This window comes from Protomyctophum bolini (assembly GCF_963924005.1).
Source record: "Protomyctophum bolini genome assembly, chromosome: 8".
Taxonomy (NCBI): Eukaryota; Metazoa; Chordata; class Actinopteri; order Myctophiformes; family Myctophidae; genus Protomyctophum; species Protomyctophum bolini.
Genome location: NC_137869.1, coordinates 11,023,869 through 11,037,021, shown reverse-complemented (window position 1 = coordinate 11,037,021; position 13,153 = coordinate 11,023,869). Strand labels below are relative to the sequence as shown.

The window sequence follows — 13,153 nt, the reverse complement described above, 5'->3', positions numbered from 1 at the left end:
GGAGGGAGGCCTGATGATCTGACAAAATGCATTTTGTAAGTGAGTGAAGGAAAGATAGAAAGGAGCGAGAGTGTACTGTATGTGGATCTCAAGGGCTCACAGATGAAGAGCTCGTAAGAAATTCTCCAACACACACACACACACACACACACACACGGTGAAGGTTCAGAATAAACGTATCTATAAGTCGCTTCACGATGCATTCTGTACACACAAAATGACTGTCCACAGACAAGAGATTGCCATGGTAACGTGAGAGTCTTGCCACAGATGCACAGTCATTAAAACACAAAGAGAAAGTCTCATGTGGGAAGATAAATAAAGCGATGAATGACATTTTAGCTCTTCTACAGAAAAGTTCAGAAGTAGCTTTTCATTTTGTCATGTTGTTGAGCATTTTCTACTGTATGAGTATTGAGTAATAGGGAGAGCGCGAGAGAGACGTAATGATGATGTATGATGGCATGATTTAGCAAAAGGAAAATAATAAATAAAACTAGCTTGCTAGTAGCTACCCATCAGTGCTGCTTCATGTTGAACAAAGAAAAATGTGTCCCTGCAACTTTCAACAAGACCTAAATCTATGAGTTATGCAATTAGAGCTTTGCATAACAATGACCTTTTGTCGCTTGTTATTAAAGATGATTGTGAACGTGAAGCAGTTAACCTTTCATTATGGTTACATGGTATATGTAGGCATGTTATACTATGTTAAAACACTAATAAAGATTTTGTTGCTGTCGGGCAGAATCCTTGTATCTCCATATTTCAACTTTTCGTATTTGTAAATTAATGCCCAACATCCAAGCATGTTAAACTTAACTCATTGACCGCCATCTAGTGGTGGCTTAGTGTGGTGCAGGCCGTTATACATTATAAGTCAATGTGCTCTTAACTTGAAAGCCGTTTTGGCTGGAAACCGCTGAGTCAGGAAGTAAAAATCCGCTATGTACTGTAACATGTCTCGCGATTGTCATTTAATCCAACAAAACATACTTTTTGTAAGCAAAATACTATCGTTTAGATAAATCAGCCGCAAACCAAGCTTGTTTTTGGTCTATAGAAGAATCCGAGATATTATGTTTGAAGAAGCTGTGTTCCCATAGAAAGCATAAGCCAGCGGATTTTCCATTCCCGGTTGGTTCAGTTTTTTTTCACCAGATCGAAATTGGAGTGTTGAGTGTACACTGGACGCAGCTGATCACCGTAATCAATTGATATTAAAAAAGGCGTGATGAGGCGTGATAAGGCGTCATCAGCGGGGAGGTACATAGCGAAAACAGGCGTCAAAAGGCACACCTGGTGCCGGGTGAGTGAAGTAGTGAAAATAGTAGATCTACAACCTCACAACACACCACAACGCTCCATGTTGTGAGCTTGTAGATACAGGGCTTCCACCCTACAGCGATGACTTAATACTGCACTGTATCAATACTTTTGACTGTTAGCCTCAACAGCAATCACAAGACAGCAAAAACAAACTCAAACTCAATTCATGGTCTTTTACCCATTTACTGCATGCCGTATTATGCCCGAGTTATACTTGGTTGTGCATCATGTTGCGCGCCGATTGAATGGAGAATCTCCAAGCTCGCATTCTGCGACGCATTTTGAGATTGTAGATTGGCTATTTTCGGTGTGTGACACAGGCATGCAACAAAGTATAAATCATTCTTTGCATCCTGCATCGTGGTTAATGGGCTTCGGACAGGTTCAAAAGTCACACAGGAACACTCCACCCCAAATCCACCCCACCCTGGGGTTGTTGGGGTTGTTACTATACCTGCAAATGAATCAAAGTGTCTCTCAAACGTGGGCAGTTTGTCTACATAAGCATCATCTTCTGACAAGCCACAGGACAAAATGAAAAGACAAACAAGGGGGCAACACAAAGAAAATATGGCAGACCAAACACAAGAAAAAAAGATACAAAAAAGTTAATTAAAAATACAACAAAAAATGAATTCAAATAAAAGTGCTGAGAACATCAAAGTGAAGAACCGATAGGGGGAGCTGGTAATTAAACCACAGCAATTAAACATGGTGTGCTTTGAAGTAGACTATGGCATTGTGTAACTAACAAAGGCACAGTGAATTAATCATGTGTAATTCTAGGGCAATGATAGTGACGTTGTGACACTTTAGTTTTAGTGAATGCACTACACAGAAGTGATGAGTACAATGTTCCTGCCTGGTTTCACTGAAGTAGTGCTGTATATTTCACCCTATTGTCACTTCTTGCACTATCTTGAAAAAAAACAACCCTTCAACCAGGGACTGTGGTCTTTATTTAATGCAGCTACCTGCAGTCTGTATTTATGTAATCATGACTCAGTTATGCTAGTCTATTGAGATATATAACACCATACACAATTATCTAAAGATAGATCATTAAGGCTCCGTGTGCTTTTGACCCTATATTAATCCAGGAAGATTTGCTGAACACAAGCTCAAATTCCTACTGCACACTCAAGTTACAAGTGTAGTTAAACATTCACACCTAGGGGCTGCTCAGTGTGTGTAAAAGTGTGTGTGTGTGTGTGTGTGTGTGTGTGTGTGTGTGTGTGTGTGTGTGTGTGTGTGCGTGTGCATGCGGAAGCAGGTGGACTATACTGATATGTAGCATTAATAATATATCAAGGAGAGTTAGGCCTAATTACTTATTTTTGCAAATGGAGACATTCTTGATTGGACCTAATTCAAGAGAAAGTAGTGTTTTTAAAAGTATAGACATATTTAACCAAGCAAATTGTTAGTAAGCTGTGTGCACGCACATCGCACACACAGCAATCTTCAGCTACCATTGCAACAATAATCCACTTGGAATATACAGACGAGGCTATACCTTACCTGACACGGACACGGAGAGCTCTTTACCGACAGGGGTGGTGGCCGCACTCAGGGAGTTGGTGGAGGATATGGAAGAAGTGCTCTCTGCCCTTGCTAGGGGGGCGATGGGAGGCGGACTGGCTGAATGGACCGGGGGGCTGAAGGGCCGATTCTGGACAGACAGGAGGAAGACGTGGTAGGAGATTAAGAGGTTCACTTCGAGGCTCATTTTGCTCATTACTCATGCAATGTGTCTCATGCAGTGTGTCTTGCTCTGCATTTCATCATAAGCAGAAGAAAAGTACAACACTTACAATGTCCCCTGCGGTGGGCTTCCCAGGGGGAAGCTTGGGCCGCGATGGAGGACGGGGCGGGGGCGGAGGTGGGGTGGGGTTGACGGATGATGGAGTGGTGGGTCGCACCGGAGAGGAGGGACCTGCAGAAGAGAACGTAACACTAGCATGGACACCTTCTCCAGGTGAAAGACACTACATTGAAATCTCAGATGCTTTCCAATGCATAGTCCCAGTTTGTCATACAATGGTCTCTCCTACTTTTTTCCATTCATTAATACCTGATACCAGGTAATAACAGGTGCTTTTTTAGTACCCATTGCATCCAAGTTCCAAGCAGGGGTGAAAACAAAGGATGTAAACGCTGCTTGATTGGTATAGTCTCTTTGTGTCTCCTGTGTGTAATTGTGGGTGTGCTTGAAATACGTACGTGTAGGTGAGATTAAACTATGATGATTATGTCTGAATGTAACCAAATGTACCCCTTATTAGCATTAGCCTACCTGCTGCCATCTTACAATTTAGGCATCTTTCCCTTTCTGTATATAATCCATTATTTGTAATTGTTTATTATTTTGGCCATGTTCACCCTGATGTTAAGCTTCACTATTCTTGTAAATATAAATGTCACTGTGTGTAGCAATAATACATGTACCATTTTTGTGTTATGCTCTTTTATACCCATAGAAAAGGGTGTTCTATTGAATGAATCAATGTTGACCAACTGCATGGCCTATTTCTGTTTCATGTTACCAAAACAGTTTTTGAAGGGCTGTATAGGTGAAATTGAGATTATGTCAAGACAGCGTTAGTTTTAAAAGTTCTTTAGATGAACGGTAGTTTTCAGACTCGCATGCGTCAGACAATTCATTGTTCTTCTAATTGGCTTGTATTCCTATGGGAGCTTATTTAAATCACTGAGCATTAACAAAACTTAGCCCCCGCTGTTTATCTAAGAATATGACTTTCCCATAGCTGGACTAGGCATTCCGAGCAAGAACGCCCACTCTTATCCCAGCTCTGATGTGCTGTGTCAGCAGTGAGTGTAGCTCCTCTTCCCTTTGTGTGTTGTCATTATGAGGTGACCTTTTGGAGAGCCACTTTAGTGAGACTAAACAAAATGAAAAATATCTTGTCCATGCTCTTGCTATTGTCCCACTGTAGAGGGCCTTCACCATCTCAAGCATAAAGCTGAACTAAAAGCACACTATTATATAAATTCTAGACTATTTATTTATATAGAGTATATTTGCTTCATACTTCATGAATATTGTTTTGTGGTTATCTGTGTTTTTTCGAAGTTGTACATGGCACAGGGACAAGCAACCACATAGAGTTTCATCATTTGCCTTCGTCTTATCCACGATTTTAAAGTTAAACTTTAAATCTAAACATTTCAGAAGGATGTATAGTACTGTATGTGTGTGGCTTGTTTTCTTTCTAAACATCCCTAATATTATCCCCAGCTTATATCACATTTTAATGGATACTATAGATGTTGCTATAGTCCGACTAATCCGACTAATATAATAACCAAGAAAGTGTCCCGTTGCATTCACAGTTCTGTGTCTGAAGAGGTCCAGATCCACAAAAAGACAAATAAAATGCCATCACTCTCCACTTAACACAGACATTCTTGAATAGAGTGATTCAGCAGCTTTCTATGGCACATACTCCAACAGCTACAATACAATAATAGCCTTATTTCTACAGCTCTCCAGGAGACAATTGCTCTATAGGAATGTGGATGAAGGCTCTAGTTTCTGATGCAGAAGAGCCACAGAATTGCCAGGCCTTATTCATTATCCAAATGCCCTGGTCAGTGAATTTCTTTTTTCAGAAGTTGTTTTGTAAATGTATTGTCTACAAACAAATGTAGTCTAGACTATAATTAGAGAAGAGACATTACTGGTCCATGCAATCAGCAATTTGAGATGGCACTTGCCGATTTTCTAAAGATCGTGCTTTAGAAACTAATGAGTTTTAACCTGCTGGTGGGGATGTGGAGTGAGAGAAACTCACCACTACCAGTGGCGGTGCCTCCGGAGGTAGGGCCTGGTGAAGACACCACTGCCCGGTACGTAGGGGGAGGTGGTGGGGGTGGGGGTGTCGTGCTGCGGCTCGCCTGGCTAGCATCTTTGGGTGAGCTGACTGTTTCACTGGGCTCCTCTTTCGGTGGGGAGGCTTCTGGGATCGTGAGTGGCTCCTCCTGCGCTAGGACAAGAGGCGCCGGAACTGGCAGAGTCTCAATCTCCTCGACAGGGGAAGTGGCGGCAGGGGGTGTGGGTGCTTTGGGAGCGGGTGCCGGGGCGATACTGGAGGTCGAGTCTAGAGGCGTGACGGAGACTGGAGGAGGGGACATGGGAGGAGGCAGGGCAGGAGGAGCAGGCTCCTCTGGTCCAGGAGGTGCAGATGCAGGCAATGGAGGTACAGGGTCTTGAAGTGGGGAGGAGACAGAGGGGACTGGAGTTGCTGCAGACTCTGGCTCCTCTGATGGCAGCGGAGAGGTCGGCGCAGGGGCCACAGGCTCCTCTTTTGGGGGTGGAGAGGTAGGGAGAGGAGGCGCCGGGTCCTCTGGGGGTGGTGGCAATGTGGGTAAGGGTGGAGCCGGCTCTTCAGGGGGAGGCGGGGAGGTCGGCAAGGGAGGCGCAGGCTCTTCTGGAGGTGGTGGGGATGAGGGGAATGGAGGTGCAGTGTCTTTTGATACAGGCGACCTATCGGGGGTTTCTTCACTGAAGCAGACCCACTGATCGCCTGTGTCTTCTGTAGCAGCCGAGTCATCTTCTGGGCCGAAGATGTTGTCCACATCAGCTATCGACGGCTTCTTCTCAGAACCTTCTGCTTCTGCTGAGATGGAGTCAATGACTAATCAAATTATTATATTCTTTAAAGGAGTAGTTCACCCAAAATTGTTTTAATCAATTATACACCCAATGAAGATTATTTTGTTCTTGTTGCATTCATGAGACAATAACTTGATGACCGGGTGGCTGCCCAGTAGGAGACTCAATTGAGTCATCAAATTATTGGCTCAGGAATGCAACAAAAACAAGGCTTCATGGGGTGCGTAATTCATAGGAAATAAGTCATTTTTGGGGTAAACTTCTCTCAGGAGATCCCATTTGCATTCATTGGTATTCATTTAAAAATCCAACAGAAAAACTTTAATAAACTTCTCTAATGCAATATTTAGATACTGTAAGCAGAGAGTACTGACTGTTCAAATATCAGTCTGAATGGAGGCACCCTACAGTAGTTACATTATTTTTCTTGTACGCCATGAATGTACATGTGCACTATAATATACAGACAGACACAATATGCATACATACTGTATGTAGAATACAACTAGAACTGCACTCTGTCGAGTGCCTACTTGCACGCTGCACACAAGTAGGCCATAAATGGCCTACTAGTGCGCAAGCAAGTACTGTCGACCGCTACGAATTTTCAAATCTCAACCTCTGTAAAACATTGAGAGTTGTAATTGGGTTTCATGTTTGGAGGACACATCTTACACATGTATGTATATGTAAGTTGTATTTGTATATGTAATTTGTAAGTTGATGAGTAGTATACTGTGGTTACTTGGGTTGTTTTATGCGTATGCCGTGGCTACATGATTCTGAGAGTGACGTAATGAAGATATGTACCAATGCCAGGGTATAACTGGCTCTCGATGGTGACGTAATAAAGATATGTTTCAGTATCGGGTGGATTAAAGGTAATGCCTCTATGTATACATGTATGTAATCTGAAACCTACCTTTATTACGTCACCATCGAGAGCCAGTTATACCCTGGCATTGGTACATATCTTCATTACGTCACTCTCAAATCATGCAGCCACGGCATACGCATCAGAGCACCGGACAAACAACTTTACTTGCGAGCTCTGCTTGCGCAAGTAATAAAGGAACGATAACACATGAGTTAGAGAGAGATACAACAGCTGAGACAAAGGTACAGTCCTTCGGGCAATGGTATGATGCAGCAAGGGAGGCAGGGTGACCCGGGTCTCTTACCAGTGTCATCTGCAGAGGGAGGGCCAGCCGCAGGGGGGGAGGTCGGGAGATTCTTAGGTGGAAGCGGAGGCGGTGCTGCAATGACATCAGTATGGCCATAAGCAGCCCTGTCAGTCTAAAGGTTCGTGCCAAGTCAGTACCAGTGTTTATCAAACTGTGGGTTTGTGGGACTTAAAGTGGGATAAACAGAGACGTTTAAAGTGCTCTACAACTGTTTATTAGAATGGTGGCATTAAACGCAGTTTGTATTTGACAGGAAAAAGGACACCTCACTGTGTGTGAATTAAAAAACACAGCATGAGTTCATGGCTGCCATGCTTGCTGTGTTAATCAAGTCTTATTTTCCCGTCGTCTTTTTGTGAGTAAATAAGGCTCATGTGTATGTCACTTGTGATAAACAAATTATCGCCTGACATTCATAGTTGCCCTCGGTTAACAAACCTCAAGCCGAGCAGCATCACTTCTACTGGGTAATAGTCTACCACTGTACTGTACGTATATGCATTCAATTATCCTATGTTAGTTAATTTGTTCTTAGAATATTCGTCCAGATACTCCAACAGTACACACACAAACCATTTTGCGCCTTAACAGTAAAACTATCACATTTGGGTTCACATAAAAACAGTTTGAAAATCACTGGTCTAACGTCACACCATATCGACTGGAAGGAGGGAGAATATCCATCCAACGACCAGCCAATCATGCCATGTGATACAGCACATTCAACACCATGCCACATGTCAGGCCGAGGTAGAGGAGGTGATGATGAAGGAGGAGGTATGGTTGCCTGAATATTGAACCTCTCAAATTAAATGAGCTACAGTACATCAAACAGTGAATAATCTGTCTGAATAATGAAAGGATGGGAGTGAAGGAAAATGAAGGATGTTAGTGAGTGAAAGGAGGGAGTGAGCACTGCAGTCTTTCACAGACAACGCCCCCAACCCACCCAACTCAGTTCTCTGTTCCACTTGTTAGTGGGTTGATGATGATGATGATGATGATGGCCATTCATGAGGTGACTTGATGGGTCCGTGCAGTCATTCCAGGAAGCGCAATACAACTAGCAGGGTAGGATATAAAATCAAACTTACTTCCTGTGGGGAAGGGTCTTGTCAAAGAGGATTCTGGTTGGGACAGAGAGGCCCCCCAGACATCTGACTCAGAGAGAACCACTAGGTTCAGAGAAGGACAGAATATACAGGTTTAGGAAGGGGCAGGTGTAGAGGGGGATGTTGTTGGTGATCTCAAGAAACATCTTGCCGCCCGCCCCCCGTCTCGATTATATCACCAGATATCTCAACTTGAAAGCACCTCAGGCTAAATATTATTCAAATACATTGGATAAAGACCGTTGTAGCACATGCTTCTGACTGTAAACCTAATCATGTCAATATTTGAACAATACACTATGTTGTGTTCAATATTGAGACAAGAATTTGATGTCCACATTATTATAAAGTTGATTGCATATGCCGACTAGTCTATAGGCCATTGATGATAATGGCGTCAAAGCGGCTTCTTCTTTTCTCTGAATGTTAAATATTAAAAAGGGAATCTCTGCTATGTTGGTGTTAGGTACAGCACACATCAACTTGTACCTCTTATTGCATAAGAGGTACAAGACCTCCCCCAGCCTACAAAGTGAAATCTGGTGGGACTGAGAGTGACGGTGAGAGTGGGTGAGGGGAGAATCTGCAAGTAAACAAACACCATCGTACACTAATGTGACCTGCCTCTTGACCTCAGCAAAGAGGTTCACAAGTGCTTTGCTGTCAAAGCCTCAAGGAAGAATACTAATGTAAGTGAAAGAAGGGGGGGGGGGGGGGAGAGAGAGAGAGAGAGACATAGTGACAGCCGAGCTGGCAGTTTGGGAGAGACACTTGGCGCTTGCTCAGTGCTCACACATCCTGAAGCAAAACAACATTGGGGACTTCAGACTGGGAGACTAAAATGTGATAAACTGACAACAAAGGCACAGAAGTAATTCTACTGTCAAATGCACAGGGGGGGAAAAAAAGGTGGATACAAGGAAAGACAGACCTATAAAAATGCTATATTCACACACAAATGTACTGCAAGCTCTGTGAACATATAAAATGTAAGTGGTGATACCTTCAATTTTCTGTTCTCCAAAGGCTGATTCCAGAGAAGGCCCAAATAAGGCTGTGTTGTCCTCAGGGATCGGTGTTTGCCGACTACTGGAACAAAAATAAAAAAATGTACTGTAGTGATCCGTGTCATTCTATTTTCTGTTCAATATCAACAAGGCATCAATACTACCGGTACAATTATGTGCGTTTTAGCACTGGCCCTTATTGCACTAATGCTACGAAGTGCAAACCTTAATTACAAACAGCTCTTATTTCCTAGTAGCGTGTTTTGAGAAGTTATGTTTTATGATAGTAGAGTTGTGGACCACCACCACCACCACTTTGGAGAAATTATAACAATTCCATGAATGCGCAATCTTGTCACAGGAGGAGCCACACAAAGTGGATTAATTGCAGTGGCTGTTGAATTACTTATTCCCAGGGTGTCACCGTTAGTGTCCTTACTCTGGGGTGACCTACAAGCGAACGTGTTGCAGCGCAACTGACACTGTATTAAAAACTGCAACTGCAATGCATTCACAGCTTCTCAGTGGGCTCATTAACTACATGAAACTGGGCACGTCATACTATGCAAACAATCTGAGAGATATGGTGTAGGCTAGGGATAATTACCGGTAAGTAAGGGGCCAATTACAGACCCCTGGGAGACCCCAGTCACTGAAGTATAGGGTTTTAGCAGTAAAATGACTAATAATTGATACTTGTCACACATACATTGAAAGGGATCTCCTACTACAGGAATGTTCCCAACATTATGTAAACTGTGCTCTTCATTCTGGTCCAAATGAGCTTAGTATATCTGAATGCATTAACCGTAGCATTAAACAGTAAACATTAAATGCTCATACCTGGGTGCTTTGAGCACTGGGGCTGGCGTGGAGGCCACAGGGGGCACAACGGGTACAGTGCGTCTTGGTCTAGCGATCTCTTCCCCTGGAAACAACAAGAATATTATATTGATATACTGTATATTTAGAACATTACTTTTTTATTTACTTTGGTGCAACATCCAGGAAAGCATCTGTGTAATTTAGGATTTTAGCGTTAGGTATTCAAAAATAGCAGATATACAGTACAAGGTCAGAGAGCTTTTTCTTTTTTGAAAGATCTTCAAAGTGTGAGAACTACTGAATTGGAAGAAATGAGTATAGAATTGGCCTCAGGTCTTGAAGGGTTAAATACTTACTGGAGCTATCCCTTTTCACCAAACCCTGTAATGAGAAAGCATATGGAAATGAATAACAGGAACATATACGAGGAATGATGCAGCCTGTTCATTGGTGAAGGTCAGGAGATGAGCTTTAGCCTCAGGATGACTTAATCAAATGAGACCAGCCTAACTTCCTGCTTAGCAACCAGCTCCACAGGCGTACAGGATAGCTAAAGCCTGATTTATAGCGAAAATAGCTGATCTACGTTACCACACAGTGCATTGCAGCGCGATGCGCCATGAGCTTTTATGTCTGCCAATTTTAGCGTGTAACACTGACACACAACAAGGTATAAATCAAACTTAACACAGTTCCACCGCGACTCAAGCCTGTGGTAGGCTAATCTGATGCATCTCAGAGGCAGGACAGGTAGCAAGAGGAAGGAAGGCACTGGAGCATCTCAGGCAGTTTATGTCATGACCTGATGAAGATGTGACAAGACACATCGAAATGTTGTCAATTTGTACTTGCAACCTGTGAATTAAAAGGGCTTAAACTGACAGAGCTGCTCCAGTGCCTTCCTTCCTCTTAACACACAGATACTCATGACCAACACAATAACAGATCAGAAATACATTTGCATTAATTGCACGCCCCCGTCTTCCGTAGCTATTGCGCTAGGCCAACACTGCTCGCAGTTCTATCTCCAAACGCGCTGGCGCTCTGCATGCCTCCACGCCCCTCGCGTGACATTGATCTGGCTCCAATATAGGCTTCACCTACAGGCTTTCACCACCTTCAATGTGCTTGCATTTTATTCTTTTTGCTTTATTTTCACCAATATTACCCTTTAAGATTGGCTACACCCGATCACGTGACACACGCATCATGCAGTGCAATGCATTTTGGGTTACAGGTGCATGATGGGAAAGCGGACAGCCATTACCTTTTCTTTTTTTTTTGCCGTTAGACTTGAGCGCGTCAAAGGCGTGAAAATAGTAGTTACAATTCTATGTATAATGGGTGACTGTGCTGTAGCTGTAAGCATTGTGTCCCCCAGGAAGACATTTTAAGCCAAAACCACACCAAAGGGTCGGGACAAAATGGTTTTTAAGGTAGACCACACCAATGTTACTCATTGCAACTCAATGAGTTGCAATGGTGTGGTTTACTTTAAAAACAGTTTTGTTCCGTCCTCCACGGCATCAGTGCCCATACCCGAGGCGGGGTTGGCGAAAGGGCCTTTCTGTGTGGAGTTTGCATGTTCTCCCCGTGTCCCCTAGGGTAGGTACCCTCACAAAAACATGCAGTAATCCTGGTCTCTAAACTACCTCCTCCTGACCAGCTGGGGCACCTGATGGAGGGGAAAGGAACTGGTGGGAATAACGTGTTCCTTCCACGTGCTACGTCCGGCCGGGAGACCCCCCCCCCGTCAGGTGAAAAGAAGCAGCTTTGACTCCTCGTGCATAGAAGGAAGCATGAGGTCAGTCCACTGCCCCCCCCAGGTTGGCAGAGGAAGTGTAGCGCCCAGGATTACATTAGATAATTGACACTGGGTGAAAAAATGGGTTACAAAATCGTGGGATAAAAAATTAAGAAACAAATAAATAAAGAGATTTGTCCCAACCCGACCCTTTGGTGTGGTTTGGGCTTTAGGCAGCGGCCATCAACACAAACACTCTGTGTGGGACTGAGACAGAGGAGGAGTGTGGGAAAATGAGGGAGATGAGGGAGAATGTGTGGGAAAGGTGAAAGACAGGAAGTGTCTTGATAGGCAGACGTGAGGGAGCATTACACTTTACATTAGACCTTATCCAATGTATGCGAGTCTGTGAGTACACATTCATAAAAGACAACATGCACAAGAGTAAGGTGATGAATGAAAGGGCAAGGAGGGGTAAAGAGAGAGATCAGGTGGAGGTGGCTGAGGACAGGCATCATCTGAATTTGTCATCACTCAAGTAAACTGACCATTCACACAGCAGCTATTTTGCTCTTACTTAATCCTCTGAGTTAGAGCATAATGTCTGCTTTGTGAATATGGTCATTTACAAACTTTCCCCCCAAAATGTTTTGATGAATGATCAAATCATAAAGATTCTTTAGTATTCAGTTATCAATTTCCAGTAATATTCTGATATCAATTAGTGGTTACATTTCAGCCGTTACTGTAGCCACTCTGACTGCCCACTGTAGCCTCTCTCTCATCATTACCTCAATTGACAGCACAAACGACAGAGGGGAGCAGAGAGGGACAAAACGTGTGTTACTTATCTACCCTGGCCCCCACCAGACACAGAGGGAAATTACACTTACCGGGCTACGTCTCTGTGACCAGCAAAAAGGAAGAGAGAAGAGACCCCTGGTCAGAGAGTGACAAATCAGTAAAAGATACATCACATGATACGAATCTGGAGGCTCAAAAAACGACGAACAAGGAGTGGACATTCATTTTCTCAAGGTGAGACATATATGCCGATGTGACACAATCACATTTGATGGCACTGCACTTTCCTCAATAGGCCGTGTACAATTTGAGAGCTTTCACATGTTTGCCTATACAGTGATATTTCAGCAGCCTCCTACCATGGCATAAGCTCTACAGTACACCACGTATGCTTTCAGGTTGACACATCTTGTTGAGTGGAAGGCAGCAAGGAGGAGTTGATGACTCATTCACAAACAACATGTGTGTGAATGTGTATGTGAGCACAGTCCTGTATGTGTTAAGTATGTCTA

General features: G+C 43.4%; 1 protein-coding gene across 3 annotated transcripts in view; it reads right to left on the bottom strand.

The window, feature by feature from the left end:
- Positions 1-13,153, bottom strand: part of sgip1a (SH3GL interacting endocytic adaptor 1a) — an 84,628-nt gene that overhangs the window by 18,719 nt on the left and 52,756 nt on the right. The window contains exons 9-18 of one of the 3 annotated variants that reach the window (XM_080770928.1): positions 12,731-12,742; positions 10,450-10,474; positions 10,112-10,196; positions 9,265-9,350; positions 8,244-8,324; positions 7,147-7,221; positions 5,145-5,969; positions 3,144-3,265; positions 2,851-3,001; positions 1,784-1,843 (exon numbers count right to left, since the gene is read on the bottom strand). In XM_080770928.1, the coding sequence (XP_080627054.1) occupies positions 1,784-1,843; positions 2,851-3,001; positions 3,144-3,265; positions 5,145-5,969; positions 7,147-7,221; positions 8,244-8,324; positions 9,265-9,350; positions 10,112-10,196; positions 10,450-10,474; positions 12,731-12,742 (1,522 nt within the window). The remainder of the gene's footprint in view (positions 1-1,783; positions 1,844-2,850; positions 3,002-3,143; positions 3,266-5,144; positions 5,970-7,146; positions 7,222-8,243; positions 8,325-9,264; positions 9,351-10,111; positions 10,197-10,449; positions 10,475-12,730; positions 12,743-13,153) is intronic. The other 2 variants (XM_080770929.1, XM_080770930.1) reach the window with 2 other exon arrangements.